Genomic DNA, 22,386 nt, shown 5'->3' on the forward strand with positions numbered 1-22,386 from the left:
TCATATTGGAAACAAGTTACGATCTATAAACATATGTGTGGAAGCTTTGTCCAATTTTTGACTGATTCAGAAGTATTCGTTAATGGGGACCAATACGTGAAGGTCAACGCTCTGTAATTTTATAATTAAATTATAGTTTTGATGTCTACTCGTGATACGCAAACTTTGTACTAGCCTTAATGGGGCCATATTAACCGTTGCTCCAGCAAACAAAAATCTCTGAAATTTTTGTTTCCTTCAATTAGCATGAAAGATGACCATACAAACTATTTATTTATTTAGCCCCTAAGAAAGGTATAAAGTTCGAGTTTAGCCGCTAAAATGAAAACTAGATCAGTAAAAAAGGCATACAATTATACATATTTGTTGCAAATTTTATTATAACTTGATGGGGAATTGCCCAAAGCAAATGTTCACAGTCTGTATTCCTCAAATTGGATTATTAAGTAATCGTGAAAAATTACGATTTTAGCGGCTAAACTCGAACTTAATACCCACCTTTATGGGCCATATGTTGATAAATGTACATAATTGAACAATGTTATGATTACTATTATAAATTCTATATATCAATAATTACTAAGATACTAAAAAATTTATAATTATAAAACTATAAAAAACCCTTAGTGACCCAATAATGTAGGCTCACTTACTATTCACTCTATTGTTTTAACTCAGTGGTCAGCTTCCCACAAAAGAAATCTAACGAAAACCTCAATGCACATTTCTGAAAAAAGGAAAATGTGAGGCAGAAATTGCCAATTACTATGTGAAGATTGTTTATATCCTGTGGTAAGGAGTTCCAGAGTCTGGTTGCCAGTGCTCCAGAAAATTATGATTGAAATGAGTATTTCAGATCCTTTTTCAATTCATTTACAAATATTTTGAAAACGCGTAATAATAGCTTGCTTTATTTTTGTACTGGATAACCAAGCCGTGAGGGACTAGAAGAAAACACAGTACTCGTTATCCAGAACAAAATTTGTACAAATAGTAAGAAATATTGGCTAGTGCAATTATTTATGACATTTATTTATTGGGAGCAACTGCAGTTTATGGGCCCCTCACCGAATTACTTAAAATTAATATATGTTGTGTCATTCGGTGAGCTGATTCCAAAAGAGTGACTCATACCCGGGGGAAGTACCCGGGTCTTGAGATATAGCCCTCCAAAGGGTCAATAAAAACTTGATATACTATCTCTTTTGTTTTTTGTCCAATCTAGACAAACTTGGTATCATATGGAAGCTTCTTCAATGCACTTTTATACGTCAAAAATATTTTTTTAATATTTAATTTAGTGATTTTTTTAGTTATTGAGCTTTTATTCTGAGTAGAAAATAAATTTGTTTTATTACTGAAATAATTTTTGTATGTTGTAAGTATTAACCCAAGGGGGGAAAGTGGCCGGCCGGACAGAGCCCAAAGTGGGCTAACGTGGACCCAAGGGGGGAGAGTAGCCGGCCTTCGGCCGGGGTTTAAGACTTTCTCCTATGAACAGAGTCCAAAGTGGGCTAACGCAAACACAAGGGGAGAAAATATTTCAGTAATAATACATTTTTTTCTACTCAGAATAAAAACTCCACAACTTTGCTAAAAGTGGACTTATAAAGACATGTTGTACATCAATCGAATAGTATAATAGAAGACTTTTTGAGATATAACGAAAATAACAAAAAATTTGGGTAAAAATGTTCTTTTTTATTTATATCTCCAAAATTAAACTAAAATATTTTTTTCGTATAAAAGTGCATTGAATAAGCTTTCATATGATACCTAGTTTGTCTAGATTGGACAAAAAAAGAGATATATCAAGTTTTTATTGACCCTTTGGAGGGCTATATCTCAAGACCCGGGTACTTCCCCCGGGTATGGGTCACTTGGTTGGAATCAGCTCACCGAATGACACAACATATATTAATTTTAAGCAATTCGGTGAGGTGCCCATAAACTGCAGTTGAGCCAAAACTAGTTCCTAATCCACATTACACTTCCAAAATCCACTTTACCTAGATTTCAACTGTCATTTGGCTTATAAAAATGGATTTCAGATGATTTCGAGCCTAATCATAGACCAATTAAAGTATAGACATCTCAAGTGAATTCACAGCGCTGTAATTTGTCTGCACACCGTAGAGGGCTCTTTTTCGTCTGCAATTGTGTGATTTTTTAATTTGGCTTTATTTTTGTTTTCTTTCCTTTGTTTTCTTGGTGAAACACCAAATATTGAAAAAATATATAAAATTCAATACATCTACACATTTTTTGTAATGCAAATTGACTGATTTGTACGGTTATTCTCGTTTTCCAAAAAGAAATTGAGTCACTTGACTGCGCACTGAAAACCATAGACCAATTAATTTATAAAGACATCTCAATTGACTTTGCAGCGCTGTAGTTTGTCTGCACACCGTAGATGGCTCTTTTTCGTCTGCATTTGAGTGATTTTTTAATTTGGCTTTAATTTTTTTTCTTTCCTTTGTTCTCTCGTTGAAACACCAAATATTGTGAAAGTTTATAAAATAGTATTCATCCACACCTTTTTTGTAATGCAAATTGACTAATTTATACGGTTATTCTCGTTTTCCAAAAAGAAATTGAGCCACTTGACTGCGCAATTGAGTGGAATGACTGCGCACTGCAAATAAAAAAAACCATGGTGAATTATCAAGGTATGTCTCTATATTTTCTTGGTCTATGACTGAAAACAAACAAAACCATGGTGAATTACCAAAGCATGTCTCTATATTTTCTTGGTCTCCCAATAAACACAGGATGAGCGTTTTTCAAATGCAACAACTTTTCAGTTTGAGGGTAAATATAATTTTCAACATAAATTCAACTTGACTTGAAATAGCTCATCTTCAATACATCTTCAAATTGTTTGCGAATTACTTCCAATTTGCCAAAATGTTGACGAAATCTTTGAAAAGGTGTTGAAGATAATATGAGAAAACTTTGACAAAACACTACCCTAAAATGCAACGAAAAAACCATGTTGTTTTCAATACTTATTTGTGCAATGAAGTTCGTGGTCAATTGCAAGAAATTAAAAAATGGAAAATTTTGGACAAATAACCAAATAGTTTATAAAAATAGGTAAGTGAAAATAAAAAATGAAATAAAACTTTAAGGAAGTCACTAAATGTATATCTCTTTGCAGAAAACTAAAATTATGGATTCTACGTTCTTGAAAACATTAAAGCATTAAGCTGACCGATGAAAAAATGGTGGATAATTAACTGGAAATGCTTCAAATAGTTTATAATAATTGGTACGTCAATATGAAAAATTAAATCAACACTTTAGAGAAGACACTAAATTTGAATCTCTTTGCAGTAAACTAAAATCTTTGGATGCTACATTCTTGCAAACATTAAGAAGCTGACCAATGAAAAATGAGTGGCTTATCGACAAGAAAAAGTTTCCAGAAACATTACAAGTGCAACCAATTAAAGTTGTTAAAAACGACAAATTGTTGAAATCAACAACTTCTGGATGAAAATGTGCATCACATCGTCAGTTTAATTCATATGCTATTATCAGTTAAAAATGGATATTTTGTGAATTCCTTCTGCTGGAAATCAATTCTAACACGCGGTCCAGTACGTTCCTAATTTCAAATTGCCCGCATGTTAATAAATATTAATGCTGTTTTATAACACCAAAAGGAAGGAAATCGAATTATCAATGCAAAAGTGTTTACTAATAATGTTTAAGATATTTAAAGTTTTGTTGTTTGTTTTTTTTTGTTCTTATTTGTTGAAATGTTTAATAAGATTTTTATTTATCAATTTGTATTGTAGTGTATTATGTAGTGTAGTGTATTATTATATATTTTATTTTGATGAAAATGAATAAATTATAGAAAATTCATAGAATTTTGGCTTTGACTTTCAATTTGAAGTGGGGATATCATTCATACAAATTTAGGTTGAAAAGTATTTGCAACGATGTTAATTTTGAATTTGACTCGCATCGAAAATTGTTTGACAAATTTTTGAGTAGCGATGCATTTCAATTTGAGGATAACACTTGAGATATTATTGCTAATGTGTTGAATTTCACTGTTGAGGGTAATGTCTGTTTTTTGTTGAGAACGCGATTTTCTCAACAATTTCTCAACTTGAATATTACCCTAATCCTTTGAAAAAATGTTTGAAAAATTGTTGAAAATTAGCATTTTTCAAACGTTTGTGTTTATTGGGAGGGATTTCAAATCCACTTTTAATATATTTTATATTCAAAATACTTCTCTACTGTAAATTCCAACATTTTTCAAGCTTTTTTATACTTCTATCCTATTAAAAGTACAAAATTTTACCTTTGGTACCATATGCTACTGTGTTATCACTGACCATTATTTCTAAAACATCTGATTTTATGATTTCATCGTTTGCTAGCCGATAAATAAACAATTTTTTTGGGAGTAGGAAAATTAAATTAATCTAACGCAAAAGAAAATATACAATGGAGTTTCCTCCTTGTCCGCCATCACTAAAGCAAATACAACATTTCTTGAAAATAGCTCAGGAACATGATACAAGGGATATTGTTGTGGCCTACTGGTCCAGGTTATAGTAAGTTAAATGCTCCAAAATCTATGCGGATATGGGCTCATTTGATGGTCTGATTTATTTATAGTGCCCTGCAAGTAGGTCTTAAATTGACAACTCAACAACCCGAGGAAACAAAACTATTGCTAGGTAAGTCAGGGGAAAATAAAATTTAATGCGAAAAATTATAAGCAAATTGACGAGTCTGTCTGAGTCATCGTTTGTATATCACAACAATGGCGTAAATAAAAAAGGGGTTAAATCCCATTAAAAAAATTACTTTCGAATATCGGAATTTTTCGCACACTCTTCAAAAACAAGAAATATCTTTCCAAATGAGAACTAACACTTCTTTGTCCCTTAATATAATAAACACTTTAGATTGTGAATATCCATACATCCATACATGGTAGTTAAAATTGCTGGTGCTGACTTCGAAATTACTTTTTTCAAATTGTCTGTCAATTTCACTACAAAATCCTATGTTTGAACATTTGGATCTAAGCCCTTTCAATTAGTAATAATCATAACACTATTATTTGGGTGGAAGAAAAATGGGGGAAGTAGTGTAACACTGATGCAAGAACTTTTCACAGAAGTGAAAGCATTGTTTTCTATGGCCTTCAGTTAAAATACATCAAGTAGGTACTATATCGTGATATATAACATGAATTGACAAGTCGGTTTGGTATTCATCTGTTGGTCGCATGCATATAGCAGGACATAATAGTAAAATCAGGCGCATAAAACCGTTATTGCCGATATGTAGTAGAGCTTGATCGAAGCCGTTGTTTTTGTCGAAGCCGATGTTCGACAATAATCGGCCGAAGCCGAATATTTTCTTAATGGATGTTATTAAAGAAGTTTGGGTATTTTACTTCAATATTACCATATTTTATTGAACAAAGTCATAAAAACAATAAAAGCTAATTCAGTCCAAGCATTGTAATATCCTTTTTGGTACAATAAACGAATAGTTAACTAAATAAATTATTAAAACAGGTTCAGCTTGGGTTAACCGGTCTCTTGCCGCCGATTATCGATTTTTGGCCTAATGCCTAAGTCGATTTTTCTGTAGAGCTCTACATGGTAGTGGGTCTATTATCTGCAGATGACAGTCGACTGTCGCACAGTGGTTCCAAATCGCTTTTTTGGAAATAATTCTGTAACTTTTGAACGAATAAAGATAGCAACATAATTTTTTTCTGTGTGTGAAAACTGAAGTGTTTTCCTCTAAATGTTTGCCAATTTGTGGGTCCCTAGTAGGTCCACGAGCTGACCTGTAGGCGTTGAAAGTTGGTCCCCTCGGGAGTATGAACTTTTGTTTTAGTTGTAAACTCCGCAATTTTGAACCGATTTCGATGATTTTTTCTTTGCTAGGAAGAACTTGTAAAGTTATACAAGCCTGCATGTGCAATTATCTTTTACCGTTTGTGGGGTCAGTATTTGGAACATAGAAGTTGTGTTTTAAGTGGATTCGTAATTTTTCTCCTACAAAAGTCTACGAATCCTAGAAGAACAAAAAATGTGTACCCATGTGCTTTAGATAAAAAAGTTGGCAAACTTAGAGGAAAACACTTCAGCCTTCACACACTGAAAATTATATTGATATCTTTATCCGTTCAAAAGTTACAGACTTATTTAAAAAAAAAAGCGATTTGGAACCACTGTGTGTCGTAAAGGTGGGAACTATTTTCTGGTTTTCTATCAAAACTTTAAATTAAAAGTTCAAACTATTTATGATGAAAAAGAGATATAACATTTTGATATTGACAAATTAACAAAAACTAATTTGATTATTTATGAAAAATGTACATAATTTTTTTAAATATAGCCAGTACAAAAATCCATTGTATAGGCATTTGGCGAATTGGAAACACGATTATTTGAGAATTGGTTTTTTTTTCGCCTGAGAACGCGATGTAGGGAGACATGTTTTTGCTTTGTTGTAAGAACTTTTGGAGTCGTAAGGGCTTTACCTAGAGCCTGTTTTTCAGTTGAAGTTGAAGCCAAGGCTATTAGTATTGTTATTTTTTTAATTTAATACATTTATATCATTAATAATCAATTATTTTACGCTTAAATAATCTACAGCTATTATGGATTGGTTAGAGTCTATGAAAAAGGATCATTCTGACAATGAATCTATTACAAATGAAGTGTGTGCTCAAGCTCATATGGAAAATTATGCATTGAAATTATTCTTATACGCCGATAAACAGGATCGTGAAGGTAACTTTGGAAAGTACGTATATGAAAATATCGGCTGTGTTTACAATATTGCTCATTAATTTATATATATAATTGTTTTAGAAATGTTGTCAAGGCTTTCTATTCCAGTGGAGTGATATATGATGTCCTCCAAACATTCGGTGAACTAAGTGAAGAAGCCCTACACAATCGCAAATATGCCAAATGGAAGGCTGCCTACATTCACAATTGCTTGAAAAATGGAGAGACTCCTGTATCGGGTCCAATGAAAGAGGAAAACGAAGATGGCGAAAATGAAAACAATGAAACACCAACAATGTCTCCACAAGAAGAACCATCGAATGATTCAAATGAGGCGACTGGAGGAGACGATTCAAATGAGGCGGCTGCAGGTGATGACTCAAATGAAAACCCGGAAACTGAGGAAAGTGAACCTCCAAATGCCGAGGTTATACTAAATAATCCAGATATATTACCAAGTCCACCGGTGGAAGAGGAAAAACCTGGCGGTTTTGAACCATTTGTCCCACCAACAACACCACATCCTGTATACACCCCAATTACTCCTGTGGCTAATATACAAATTACTCCGGAACAAATGATAACAGCTCAAAAGTATTGCAAATATGCTGGCAGCGCCCTTAACTACGACGATGTAAAAACTGCAATAGAAAATTTGCAGAAAGCATTGAAATTACTCACCACGGGACAAGATGATTAAGAAAATGTTGGAAAAAGTATCTCATATAACTATGTATTATGTCTTGTTATTTTAATAATTGTTGTACTAAGCTATATCTATTAGGTGACATGCTAATTAAGCTTTTAAAACTGCACTTACGCAATAAATTCACCGTATTCTTGATTGAAGGTTTAAAATATCTCTTGTTGTTTTTACTCAAAAGTTTCAATATACTCCAGTGTTCCTATACCTGTTACTTGTGGAAAAAATACTGTATGAATAGAAATTTTCGAATATTATGTACTTGAAAGATTTATTGAATTTGTCTGATCAAACAAAATTGTTGAGATATTTTGGGAATTAATTCATTCCACAACGACAACATTGTTTTTTATATATGACGTTTGGAGAAGAGAACAGGAAAGAATTAAAATCGTTGCAAATTCGCAACCACTTCTCGTTTGTTTTATCATGGGTGGTAATTATTGTTAGTGTTTGGATTGAGCTTAAAAATATGTAAAAATCCTTATTCTTGTAGCAAGTGCTAAAACATTTGCGATAAATACAGAAATGATGAAGATGATCCGAGGATATTGATCTACCACACAATTTTCATAAATACATGGTGTTGCTGGCCGCAATTGAGTCCGGAGGTTTTGCCAATTTAACAGTTTGAAAACACAAACAAATTTTAGGTATGAATGTGATTACAAACAATTGGAGAGTGTTTATTTCTATAAAATGTAAAATAACGGTAAAATAAAATACATATAAAACTAATACAAAATACTCACCGCAGTTTTGCACCTCCTTCCCCTTGTGATTCCAAATGAGAATGATTCGATAACAAACAGGAGGATCAAAGGAGAAACAAAACTACGGATAACCAAACGACAAAAAATATGATCAATCACAATAGGCGACACAAGTAATTATTCAAACGTTATTGTCATTGAGCGTAACATGGAATCGGGCAGCACTCAGTGATAAGAGAGAAGTTCACCAATGTGGTATCACAATGGACTGAATAGTCTAAGTGAGCCTGATACATCGGGCTGCCACCTAACCTAACTTAATTATTCAAACGTAAAGACAAAATATATTTTCAGGACGAAATAGTTAGTCGTTCCACAACACATGGTGATCGAACTCCCATTTTTATTTCTCGAAGACGATCACCGGACTGCCGATTTGTTTCACAATAGGGTTCAGATACCTTAAAAACAACCCGAAACGGTAAACGGTTAGCAATGTAAATACATACCCCACCTCCTCTACTTCCGAATTGGCGGTCATTTCTACTGATCCTATAGCCATGAATAGAGATATCATTACTTGAGATATCACTAGAAAGCCACGATTCCGAAACTGCAAATAGACCAAACGTTCCATCCCTAAGAAACCCTCTAAGTTCGTCAAGCTTCAACGGCACCTTTATACTTCTACAATTCAAATGAGCAATATTCAACCGATCATTAAATGGCAATAATACCGATTTAAAATAGGAGCTACCGTATATGATGGGACCAAGATTACCATTAACAGACATCAAATTCAAATCATGGCGGGGAACCAAAAATAGAATGCTAAAATTAATTCATAAATCATATCGCATCTGAAATTCATTAAAATAATTCACTTTTAAAATTTCATTTGATTACACAGCTAATCGTAACATAAAAATGAGATCAATAGTATATTCAATTCCATTAAATTATACTAAATGCAAAACTTCAAACAAGTATAGAACAAGGGCAAATAATACTGTACCAATTATAAGAAAAAGTTATAAAGAAAAATAAAAGCTATGAGAAGGACGCATAAATAATACCAAGAAAATACTTATGTATGATTGACTTCATTCGGCCCTTTAAGAAGGACAACGCATTTTTGGGTATCTTGTACAGCTTCACTACCATCAGGAAAAAAGAGCTTCGCCCTTACATTATCTCCGTTCAAAATTTTGTACTTCATAATGATGTTATTTCTACGTAGTTTCGTACAAATGCTGTTAAGGTAACTGGCAGCTGGAGTAAAATGGTCGTTTAGGTACACTCTACTGACCACATCATTACCTTCACCATTTAGCAGATCACAAACACGAAGTTTTCGAGTTTTGAAGTAAGCCTTCATGATAGCATCTCGAATTGGTACGCTGTTAAATTTGACAAGAATTTGCTTGCCATTATTAATGTAGGTAGCATAGTGAATATCTTGCTTAGTAACATCAACTGAAAAAACTGCTCCAACAGCAACAACAGGAGTCACGAGATCATCTAAGCCATCTGGTAATCCACTTATAAGTAAGTCAGCACGATTCAGTCTGCGATGCAACGAATTATTTACAACTTCCAAGGATGTAATTTTTGAAGTTGTCCAATTTTCGATTTTTGAAATACGCTCATCCAGCTTTGCAATATCTTTCTTCGTTTCGGCAAATCGACTATCCATTACTTCTAACGTTGTTCTAATAGATGTAAGTTCAGATTTGTTTTCAGCAATAAATGCATCAAATTTGAGGTTAAGTGCTCTTACCTCTTCCATTATGCCATCTCCTCCACTGCGATTGCTGTTGATGTTCGGTTCACACTCAACACAAATAAAAACGCAGGACTTCATGGATTTCAGGGCACATAAATCCTTATCTGTTAGCCGAGCAAAGGATGCATGTGTCCAGTTGGCACAGATTATACATTCAATGCTACCTTGAGTTTTAGTGATAGACTCATTACAAGTTTGGCAAGCGACAGGTTTAGGTGCCATGATAAACCCACAATAGTAGCAACAACAAAAGCAGCAGCAACGGTTATACGCCAAAAGAGAACCGGCAATAAAAATGCAGGGAATACAGCAAAGTTACGCAATTGGTACTTAACTTTTGTTGAACTGATCTTTGCAGCAATTCAAAACTAATTCCACAAAAATGTAAGATATTTCAATGGATCCAAGTAAGATGGTATTCAGGAAGTACAGCGAATGTTAAGATTTTGTAATAAAATTATTTACAAATTAAAGCAAATAAATTAGCGAACGATCAGCTGCGAAATATCCACACAACTACTCAGGCATAGCGTTGTTTAGCAATGGAAATTTGTAATTCCAATATGGCTTTTAGTGAACAATGTTTGCTATTTATGAAACAGTGGTTTTCATTTTTCAGCACACTTTTTATTGTCTAACAAATTTCTTTGGGTGTATAGTAGAGGTCGACCGAAGAATCGGCTTCGGCAGTCGGATTCAACGGACCGATTAACCGATGCCGAAACTTTTTATAATTAATTTCCTATTGAATTGTCCCAGTTAAAAGACCCAGTGTAATTAAAACAAAAATTACAAATTTAGGAAAATGTTCTGCTTCGGCCGATTATTGCTTTTTTGCCGAACATGGTAAAAAAAACCCGCTTCGGTCGAGCTCTAGTGTCGGTCAGGATAATATTTAAATAACTTAGCAATGGAAATTCGTACTAAAATTTGTCATTCCAAGAAGGTTTTTGTCTACCTGAATATCTATGAGCCGCTTTTTTATAATATTGGGATATTTTTGATTGATAGTTTATAGATAAAATTCGCATTTAATTTTTGGAAATTAGACGTTGTGATATCCGATTTGCATTTTTTCTATACTCTATTAAGATTGACGACCAGACTCTAATTATAACTTCCCTATCTACCTTCAACTCACACAGTATTTCCCCGATTCTATCATACAATCTCCTTTATTTCAACTTCAGGGCGATATTCACAATAATATCTCATTGTACTTTTTTTGTATTTGTTTCAATTTTTTATTATGAAAATTCAGATAAAATTATACATTACAAAAATAATTTGAAAGACATCAAAACGATTTTACAATATGCACGTTTGTTTTCATTTGTAAATTCGAAAACTTTAAAGTGAATTCAAAAAATAATCTTCTGATGAAAAATCTTCACCGATATAAATGCTGATAATATCGCCAAATACAATGCGATCGTTTTGTGTTTTAAATGTCTACAACTTAACTTAATAATTTTACATATATATTTGTGTGTTCAATGATGAAATTCTTAATGTATATACGAGAAATATTAAAGACGTGAAACAAAACTTTAATTTTGTTTTTAAACGTAAAACATACATATTGATATTTTAAATATAGTAGGCAAAATGTACGTTTCGATTGTAAAATTTTAACGAGAGATAAAACTGTTTGAATACAGTTTATAAAAAAATTACTGAAGAAATCATTGCGCATAAAATAATAAGTATGAGCGAAATGAAACACAAAATTGGAACTTCTTACAAATAATAGAGTTTCTTCTCTAAAGCATTCTGCGGAGGCTGATACAAACTGGATGCAACCAATGAGGCCAATTTTTTGGCATATTGACAGACGGCCGGTACTCGCGTAGTTCCCGACCAATTATAATACAAATGTGTCATTTTATATGTAAGTAATTGCATTTGATCAGGTGTAAGGCGAATATTACTGTAGACAACATTGTAGCTGGTGGGAGCAACTGTACCCTGGCGCACCGACTGCGAAACCAAATAGAAATCATAACGTTCGGGCAAAGTGACAACATCGTCTACCACTGTTCCAGGTGGAGGATTGCGACCACGGGCAAATACACGGGTATTTATTGATTTTGTGACAACGACATAGGCAAACATTGGCGGTTTTTCCATTCGGGCACGTTTATATTCTTGGTCCAGCTTCTCTACAATGTCTTTGACTTCATGCTCGTAAACTTGTTTCAAGGAACCTTCACCGACGCCATCACGATAGAACAAAATCCGATTGGGTAGTTTGTCATGTTCTTTTTTGTATTGGCGCAATGCCTTCGTCATCATGGGCCACAGACTGTTGGCCAGGACATCGTGAGAGCTACACTCGGCCACCGTACTGTAAAATGTGGCATTAACCTTTAAATCCATAGTAGCGACTAAAGCACCATAAGCTTTCGATTTATCACGTGCACTCTTGGCCACATCGTAACCAATGGTCATAAGGCCCGATAGAGGAACATCAATCATCCAGGGTGTATAGCCTAATTTGCAGTTGATTTGTATTGCCACTTTGGTGCAAATACTCATAAGTCCGCGTTGATTGCTAGCTGATTTTTGTGTTATCACTTGTGTGGGTACAGATCGTTCAAGGCAACCTTTCTTTTTGATCGATGCGTATCTGTGTGAAATTTTATTTGGTACATTATATTAAAGTTCTCATCTCCATATATAAAGAAATTACCTCTCGGCATTATTATTTGGTACCAAACACAAAATTAACTGGGGATCTTGACGGCAACAGTCTTCCATGGCTTGTATGAAACTATGATTACGGTCATCATAAATCATAACTCTAGAAAATATATACAAAAAAAAAAATAGTTTGTATTAATTCTATTCCATTACCGGCCGTGGTGTCACTGGAAAAATAAATTTGGGTCGAGAATTTAGTTTATCACTTGTTCGAGTGTCTGCTGAAACATTTACAATTAGGTGTTTTATCCCCGGGGTTTTGGCATATTTTCGCTCTGCTTTCCCGGGTATTAAGTGTGGAAATTCCCGAATTATGGTGCTAAAACAGTTATTATTCGGGATTACTTTTTTTAATTGTTGATTTGAATCATTCCCGTACAAGAAGTTAACGTAAAAAATAGAAACCAAAAATGATGTTTTTATTCTGCTTTTACAGATTTAATTTTAGCGGCTAAACTCGAACCTAGTACACACCTTTAAATAAAAGAAGCTATGGAATAAAATAATTTAACTAATAGTTTTCTATTACTTCCGAAATAGTATTATTATATTCCTAAATTACGATATAGATATATAAACTTTCGATGGATTAGTAGAATAAGTAAACCTTTATGAAAATGACAGCCTTTACAACGACAGCTATTATTTAATTTAATTTTAAATGTAGATCGATTTTTTATTGGTACCATTTGGTTAAAATGGTACAAAAAATACCATTTTAAATATGGTGTTCGGATAAGACTCTCGCTAACATTTTTGTATAAGAAAACATTTTTTGGTATAAGTTTTCATTGATGTAAGATGTTAAAATAAAATAGATTGTTAGGTTTACAGTTACGTTTTAGAAACCTAGCCTTAGGCTATTTCTAATTTGTTCCTTGTTTGCCATATCGAAGGAAATTCGTAAAAATATCGCTTTTCAGAGAATGGAAAAAATCCGGGAAAGGCTATATTTATATTTACAATCGGTCGTACTTCCATTCTATAAATACAACAAGACTAAAAGAGCTATGTACTAAGCTATACAATACTAACACCAACAAAAACGCCATACATAAATAATACAGCGACATATTTACGGGAGAATTTTGACAAAACTCAAATAATACCCATTCTCTCATACCTCTACAGCTACTGTTAAAATTCACAAAGTGTGATGGGGGCAAAATAGGTTCCCAGAATAATTGGCTAGATTTAAAACGGAGAAAATAATTTAAGCATTATAACTTTAACAGTTACAATAACCATGTTCACTGGTATATCTTTCAACACTCGAACTTCTCTATAAATAAATAAGTTCTTTCCTGGGGACTATACTTACTCTCTGGGTCTTTCAATACGCATACTCATGCCATTTGCAGCTCGCATAAGAGATTCTACAAAGTTGCGCAAATCTCGTGAATTTCGATTCGTTGCAATAACAGCCCAACGTTCTAAACCACGAGAGGGAGTAGTAAACATTCCCATACTACGACAATGTCTTGTCCAATCGGCTTGCTCACCAGAAGGTTCTCTATAAAGTGGAAAAATCACGTTAAATGAGATTGTATGACATTTTGAAAACATATTATTAATTCCATACTTTCTGTGATCTCTAAAGACAATTTTCTGTTGATCCAATATGCGACCCTTAACTTCAACTAAGCGTGTATCCAATTTCATATTCCAATCGGTTAAAATTCGAACGCTATCTTCGGTTTGTTGCAAGCGTTCGTTAAATGTTCGCAAACGATCAATACGTCTATCGGGATTCATGCGGGTGTGATCTGCCATAGCTCGCATAAGTCTTAAAAACAAAAATAAAAATAAGTTAAACAGAGTCTTTAAACTAGCATACTTTCATTTAGAATACTTACTGGAAATTGTTACGCATACTATCATTAAGACCGGTTGCACGACAAAGTTCAGGTATTAGAATAACTACTTCCTTTTCCCCACCCCTCAATGAACGTTCCTTTGCCTTGGATAGCAACAATGGTTGTTGGGGATCTCGTATACGAATATTATATTTCTAAGAACGATAATTTAACCTTAATCCATGGTGTGGCATTAAAAAACACCTACCTTGTAATAATAATCCATAAATGTTATCTTTTCGCCTTTCATACTGAAAGTCTCCTTAGGAGTTTTCTGAAAGTCAATGTCGTTGATTCGATAGGTTTTATTATTGTAATCTGTTAGTACAGTGAGTCCGATTATGTGACGTTTGAAGTCTTCTCTGAAATCGCGAGCATTCTCCTGACAGCGTCTGAAGATATCATATACAGTCTCTGTACGCATCACTTTGTGAGCAATTTCGGCACACAATAAGATATCCTTTTCATGCTGCCGTATAGAGGTTTGATATCCTGGCCACAATTGCATACGATATTCACGTAAATCAATCTGGAAATACGATGACATTAAAAACTTAATTAATACCCCCTTAGGCAATGCTTACCTTAGCCACAGGATCATAGAAGTTACGACCGACAAGTTGAAGTTTCAGACCCTCCATTGAACGACGTAATATTAAATTAAGAATTTGCAAAGACTGCCACTCAGTCATTGATATGACACCAACATACTTAATGGTGATAACATAGTTCTCTCCTTGCTTCGATTTTGTATGAAGTATTGTTTTCTCCTCATTCAATTTTGTAGTAGTGAATAGCTTAGTACCATCATACAAATAGCCTCCTAACATTTCCCGGTGTTCTGAAAGTATTCCACTTTTTAGACGTCTCAGCTCAATATCGGGTGCAAAACTGACATGATACTGATGTATTTTCCAAGTTGGCGTTTTGATTAAACGGAAGTAGTTGGTTTGCAATGTGATTTCTTTGCCGAGGGAACCAGTTTTACTAATCACATCAGAGGGTTTAGTATAAACCAAAGACACTTCGTAACGATTGTTACGATCTCTGGCACTTCGAGATGTCGATGCTTCGCCACGGGGTCTCTCTGGCGGTTCCCGTTTAACGCGATCTTCGCTCCGCTCCGGATCTTCCTTCTTTATTGATATATTTGATGCAACGGAAGGACTTCGTCGTTCCGGTGAATGTGGCTCTCTCTTAACACTGGTTGCAATAGACGATGCCCTGGAATGACGATCGGGTGATCCTGGCTCAGTTTTAATTATTTTGGGTTGCTAAAAAAAATAAATAGAGAATTAAAACCAGTGAAAGACAACATATGTAAATATTGTTAATATATATGGGGTTACATGTTTTTACAGACCTTGCTATTGAAACCAAATTTTAAATCACCTTAATAAAGTCACATTCAGCTATAATCAATGAATGGAGCCTTGAATTGATTTATCATCTATAGTATTCTCCATATCGGGTACCAGCGAATATTTCCCGTACCCGTGTAAAAATTGAGAGATCTAATCATGTCTAATAATATCAAAGTATATATAATTATATCTGCTCAGATATGGTTGTAGATATAAATAGATCTACGGAGATATGTTATGTATAGTGTTATATATGATTAGATCTGATTCAAGATCTAATTATATATGTTGTTATATCTATTTATATCAGTCATATCTGGTAAGATCTAATTGTATATCTTCATATATGACATCATATCTAATTATATATACTATATATGTCACCATATCTAATTATATATATCGCATTAAATCATGAACCAGTTCTGTAACACGGATAAAAAAATATTCGTATATGTTTGTGTTTAAAAATAATGTGTTTGTTACGAGAATATTAACGTGATATACTTGGTTACAAGCACGTATGTTTGGTCGCACATCAAAACAAGTGGTGAACATAACCAAACAATCTTTATAGGTTGCGACAGTTTCATGAAACCCTTTTAAATATCATTTTAAAGTGTCTTCATAAAATGTTTAACTTTCAGACACAACTGTCTTTTTGTTTTCAAAAATGTCACCCCATAACTATCACCATTAGCAACGGCTGTGTTATTAAATTTGAAAAAAAAAATATATACCAAATATTTGATAATGCGAGTTTGATATTTTTATTTCATATAAAAATCTAATGTCTTCTCATTTTTCGAGGAAGATAAAAGAGCAAGAGAAGCTGTGATAAAGTAAGTTTATTGTTTTGTTGCTATTTTTATATATTGATGAAATGCAAATAAAAAAACCATAAAAAGACGTATAACTACGTCCAGTGACGAGGTAAGTTTTGTGTTTTGTTATTATCTATATATAAATATAAAAATAAATGGTTTTTCTTTCAGGAAAATGAAATTGAGTTTCTGCAAAAGAAAATAAGGGAGACGGAGGATCAACTAGAAGCTCTAAAACAAAGCCAGGCTTTACCAGAAATTACGGTAGAGCAATCTGTCCAATGTAGTGATGATGAGGAGAGTTTCTTGGCAGCAATTTTGATGAAAAGGTAAGTATCAAGAACAAATCTAATAGTTGTCAAAAGTGTTTTGTTGGACCTACTTTTACTTTTTTTGGAACAATGAATTTAGACAAAATTATATATTTTGCAATGCTCTGGATGCTTTCCATCCATAGGTTGATAAGATTTGATAGAAATATAAATGTTTTGTGGAATAATGAATAAAATGATTTCAACATAACCATGAATAATTAAGTAATTTTATTTTTGTTTCGTTACAGATGATATATTTTGGGAACAACATATATTGTCGTGCCATCATTCACAACATGGCATTGGGGACGTCCCACAAGGCTTCGCATGTGGCTCGCAAGTTGCTGGAAGGCGTATTCAAACGAAATGTACTTAAGAAAGCCACCCTCACTGGACAACCCCCAAGGGCACAGGGTTTTGAGAGACAGTTAGAACCCGTTTTTGCCCTAAATTACAGGGCCAGAGAAGCTATTGTTGGTAAGCATCCCCTTATACCAAATCTATAAATTTCAAATTAACTGATAAATCTTTTTCTGTCTTTAGATTTTTGATTCCGGGTTGCGAAAGAGCGGAATTGGGAGCCACAATCGAAAAAAAAAACGTCGAGAGGGCAATGTCCCAACGTCTTGGCGAGATCAAACGACAAAAGTAGTAAATAGACCACTATTGTTTAACTTTTTCGTTTTTTGTTTTTTGTTTTTAATGAATTCTAAAACTTAAGTTACTTAACATACATAAAATGTACGATCTCAATAGTAATGTAAATAATACAGTTTTACCATTATTACTATAGTATATTATATAATTCGTTTTATTAAATAGGGTAATATTATATGTAACGGGGAAGTGTTACAATTTGTAGATAAAATTATATATAATTAGATATATTAACATCTAATTATATCAGATTAGATATAATTAGATGTGGGCCAAATTTGAGATCTGGTCAGATCTAACTCCTTTAGAATTAGATCTGATCAGATATTACCATTTTTCGGATCTGACCATATCTGCCTAGATATACTACCGTATCTAATCAGATATGGCGGCAGATCTAATAATATCTGGTCAGATCCACCAATTTTTACACGGGTATTCAGTTTTCAAAAGAAGTGTCGCGGATTAAAAAAACGTATTTGCAAAAAAGTTCAGATGGACGGGAAACCTCAATATACGTAGATGATGAGCCGACCAAAATCAATATTTCTGACATGGTCTCATTTTTTATAGAGTAATAAATATTCTTTAAAACAAACTAATTTTTGATATCATAGATTACTATTGCCTACTAGAGCGTATGGTTCAAGCAAAAAATCTTAAAAAATAAGTAAATAAAGAAACTAAGAGGACCCTGTCCATATTGTTGTTATCAAGTCCGATTTTCTTTAGTTTAACGAACCAAGCATATAACATTCCTTGGCTTTCGCAATATTTTTTGCTGACCAACCAAACTCAAAAATAAATATAGGTGGTAGAGTCAGGTTACACAGAGAGATGAAGGGGAATAGAAAAATTGCTAGTTTTGTATAATTTGTATACGTTTGCATCATTATCAAACAGGTCATGTGGTGAATGAACGAATATTTATCTCAACGGAATTGATATCAAGGAGTGAGAAAAAAATTTACATTGACTAATGAATAAAACGTACGTTTGCTTAACATTCTGAAATATTAATGTGAATAAAAAAACATTTGTTGATGTAAAATTATGAGCCATCTAGGATTTCTCTTATGACTTGATAAATATTTACACAAAAAATAATAATAATCTCCCAGAAAATTTAAGTAATACAGAATTATTTAATGCTCAGGTACATGCTAAGAGTAATATTTTATTGGCTTCCAAGGCTTTATATTACTATATGATTCAATAAATAAATAATTTCCGTAGCTGTATAATGTATTTAACTATAGTAAATTTCTCTAGCAATAGGTTTGCTTTATTCTAACCGGCATATTTGCATTATACGAACATATAATGTCGCAATTCTTTCGTGGAAGGCTATTATGATGGCCCGTGGCCGAGTAATATTCTCGTTGTTCTCTGATAGAGTTTGCAATAATCGTTAGGGTAAAGTACAATGCTTGAACATTATCACAATGCCGGGAAGGTGAATCATACAAATATTAGGGAGCGTATAACTTAAAGTTTTGAACGGAATTATGGTGAGCATAAAATAATAATTGCATAAAATAAAGGCTCTTAGGTAGATCAAGTGCCACGGTTTGGCCGCTTAAGATCCATTCTTACATATATCTTTGCTTGACTTCAGTAGTGGAATAATTTTATCAATTTTCCAGATGTTGGGTATGACATTTTTTAATAAGGCTCTGTTAAGATAACCATCATAATACAAATCATCTGGCTTCTAATAACACCTCCATACAAACCTTTTCACTTAGGCAAACAAAAAAATCTAAACTAGGTCATTACTTCATGACTACATAGTGGTTTAATTCATTAGGTATTTGAAAAAAAAAATGAAATCATTTAATTAAAAACTTATAAATAAAAAGGCCCTAGATGAAATTTTATAATATTATTAAATTTTTTATAATAATATTTGAGAGTAGTAATCAATTCCTAAATTTTTATATTTATATATCAAATTGTTTTTGTAACGTAGTCTACATATAGTAGTAAGATATATACTTAGTAATAAGGTGTAATAATGTCAAGTTTTGCAGTCCTTGATTGTAGTCCTAATATTTTAATAATTTTTTTTAAGTAAATTTAATGTAATTCTTTATTTTGAGTATCCCTGTAACCGTATATGGCCATTTCGGCTTGGTTGTAAAATGAGTTAAATAAATAAATAATACCAATACTTTGGACAAAGTTACAAAGTACAAAAATTGCCGTTAATTGCAAACACAAGAATGTAAGTAAGCAATATATCCGTGAAATAAAGTCGGTTTTCATGTTAATACACGAATATAGAACACGGTTGTTGCAACGAAAAGAAATTTTTAATGTATAGCTGGAGTAAAACGTTGCTCACAAATAAATTTGAAAAATAAAGCTTGAATATAAAAGCGGGTTTTCGTCAAACGTTCGCATATTTTTATTAACGAGGTGGCCACATGTCAAAATTGATTTATTTACTTATTTTTATGTTAGCCTGATATCAACGCAGGCTGGTTATTCGTCCAATTCAATTACTTTACAAATCATTACAATTCTAATACGAGCTTATTGGACATGAAGCTTAAGGTATTGGTATTATCAGGCTATTGAAAAGGAAATGCCAGATACCAATCTCACAAGCCTTACTATACATATGCGTCAGTGTTGGCTAATACAATTTCATAGTAAGATCTGGCCGATGAGATGATTACATTTGAGTCTTATATGTTAATTTCATTTCATTTATTATTCTCCAAAGTAATATATACAACGCCAAACGAGGCCCAGTTAACACATATATATTACAGATTTTTGCAATGATAAAATAGTTACATAATAATAAATAATAAAAAATCTATAAGAATTTAAAAACAATTGAGCAAATAAGTAAACATAAAATTTAAAAAAAAAGTCTTGGTAAAATTACATTCGAGGATTATTTCTCCCAAATTGAACCATTTTTTCTCCAACACTGAGCATCATCTTCTCACATAGGTTCTATTTTATTTTTCGATTTCGGTTTAGTTCCAATGGCGACTTCACCCCCTCTGAGAAAGCAGATTAATTTGAAATATAACATAAATTGGATTTTTGTAATTTTCGTTCTATAATGCCGGTAACTTGAAACCCAATTGCAAAATGCTGACTAATAATAATGACCTTACTATAATGCAGTAAATACATATTCATGTTTTTCCATATAACGGTATAAGAAATTATAGCATAAAAACTTACCGGTTCTTCTGTTGATATGGATCGTTCCCGGGGACGACGGGAGCTACCGGGTTCTTCTGCATGGTGCTCCCGGGATGGACGGCGTCGTCCACGACTCTGATCGTCAGACATATTTCTTATTTTTCTCGAAATTAACCGATTTTGTATTCTATGAGGTAGCTAGTACACCAAACCAAATCTTTCGAGGACTTATTCCGGCACTGCGATATAAAATGAAACTAAATGTGTATGTATGTATTAGGAACTGCACTTTAACTTGTACGTAGTCACTTTCATTATTAGTGCACGGAAATGCTTGCCCTGATTACAAACAATGTCATATAAATTGTAACAAAACTCTTCAAAATGCTACCCACTTTATTTTGTTCGAATTTACCTTATTTTTGATGAAAATATAGGAGCTCGTATAAAACTGCGAGCTGTTTTTAGGAAAAGACGCTAGTGTTGGGAAAGTAACGAGTATTTTATTACAAGTACTCGTTACTGACTATTTTTGGGTATTCGTTACAATTAAATGAATACAATTCGTATAAAAACAAACGTTTGAAAAATGCTAAAATTCAACAGTTTTTCAAACAATTAGGGAATATTTATGTTACACTCAACAGTAAAATTCCATTAGTTTCTCGAATGTAATGGATATTCCTCGCCACTCAAAAATTTCTCAAACAGTTTTCAATGTGAAACAAACTAAACATTAACATTAACGGTATTGCAAATATTTGTCAACCAAACTTATCGAACTGAAAGTCAAGCTTGGTTGTAAAATGATTTGATTGATACTCATTTTATATTTCTAAATTAATTAATTAAGAAAAGTAAAGCTGGTTTTTAGCTTGAAAACTGAACATAGTATTCAGTTTTACTCAACAAAACATTTTAAGGATTTTGATTATACCCCTGCCAGCATTTCAAAGTTCTATTTCATCCTCATCGCTACCACAGACTCGTAAATGTCACCACAACCATCGCGAACTGTAATGGGGGAAGCATATCAAAAAGTACAAAATGTACATGAAAGTATTTTGCCATCACTACTGTTAGAAGAGCCATTTTATTTTTTGTGAAACGCCAAGCGCAACCAGCTTGTATATTTTATTTAAATAAAAACGAAAATAAAGTTCTGAAAACATAGATATTACGCTTAAAATTGTGGAAGGTATATGGTGAACAATTTTCGACTTTCCAAATAGAATAAAGTGATCATTTTTCAAATATTTTTCCAGGCACGCTGTCTCCATCGAAAATAAACAAACTGGCTGATAGACGCTGCAATATATAACTTGCTACTTAAAACTCAACATCATTCTTTTATTAATACAAAAAATTATGTTAAATGTGATGAGATAAACCGAAAAATGTTATATTTATAAGATATTATAAATGTTTAATCAAATCAATAAACAACTACAAAATCGTGTTTTACTTGACCACAATGATTCTTCTACAATTTCCTTAAATGCACTTTTTC

At 33.0% G+C, this 22,386-nt stretch overlaps 2 protein-coding genes and 2 long non-coding RNA genes across 6 annotated transcripts; 2 read left to right on the top strand and 2 right to left on the bottom strand.

Moving 5' to 3' along the window:
- Window positions 1-2,767: 2,767 nt before the first annotated feature.
- On the top strand, window positions 2,768-3,655 carry LOC142223962 (uncharacterized). Its single transcript, XR_012718982.1, has 4 exons — window positions 2,768-2,814; window positions 3,029-3,099; window positions 3,164-3,274; window positions 3,340-3,655. It is a non-coding gene; the product is annotated as an uncharacterized LOC142223962 (long non-coding RNA).
- Window positions 3,656-4,372: 717 nt separating this feature from the next.
- On the top strand, window positions 4,373-7,648 carry Vta1 (vesicle trafficking 1). The gene is made up of 4 exons (XM_075296101.1): window positions 4,373-4,580; window positions 4,645-4,706; window positions 6,651-6,801; window positions 6,870-7,648. Exons 1-4 carry the CDS (start codon window positions 4,471-4,473, stop codon window positions 7,486-7,488), a joined length of 942 nt encoding a protein of 313 aa, XP_075152216.1. The 5' UTR covers window positions 4,373-4,470; the 3' UTR covers window positions 7,489-7,648.
- Window positions 7,649-7,743: 95 nt separating this feature from the next.
- Window positions 7,744-8,324, bottom strand: LOC142226211 (uncharacterized). Its single transcript, XR_012719630.1, has 2 exons — window positions 8,244-8,324; window positions 7,744-8,183 (listed from the first exon to the last, which is right to left on the bottom strand). It is a non-coding gene; the product is annotated as an uncharacterized LOC142226211 (long non-coding RNA).
- A 2,886-nt stretch (window positions 8,325-11,210) lies between these two features.
- On the bottom strand, window positions 11,211-21,354 carry LOC142226212 (protein piwi-like). Of its 3 annotated transcripts, none has more exons than XM_075296103.1 (9): window positions 21,292-21,354; window positions 20,916-21,133; window positions 15,134-15,823; window positions 14,758-15,078; window positions 14,550-14,704; window positions 14,276-14,479; window positions 14,015-14,206; window positions 12,683-12,793; window positions 11,211-12,619 (listed from the first exon to the last, which is right to left on the bottom strand). In XM_075296103.1, the coding sequence occupies exons 2-9, from the start codon at window positions 21,024-21,026 to the stop codon at window positions 11,731-11,733; spliced, it is 2,673 nt and encodes an 890-aa protein (XP_075152218.1). In that variant the 5' UTR covers window positions 21,027-21,133; window positions 21,292-21,354; the 3' UTR covers window positions 11,211-11,730. The 3 variants fall into 3 exon arrangements, with proteins under 3 accessions (XP_075152218.1, XP_075152220.1, XP_075152219.1); XM_075296105.1 differs by having other exon boundaries at window positions 20,916-21,115; window positions 21,292-21,331; XM_075296104.1 differs by having other exon boundaries at window positions 21,272-21,295.
- Between the last annotated feature and the right edge of the window lie 1,032 nt (window positions 21,355-22,386).

The sequence above is a fragment of the Haematobia irritans genome, chromosome 2 (genome assembly GCF_050003625.1).
Source record: "Haematobia irritans isolate KBUSLIRL chromosome 2, ASM5000362v1, whole genome shotgun sequence".
Taxonomy (NCBI): domain Eukaryota; kingdom Metazoa; phylum Arthropoda; class Insecta; order Diptera; family Muscidae; genus Haematobia; species Haematobia irritans.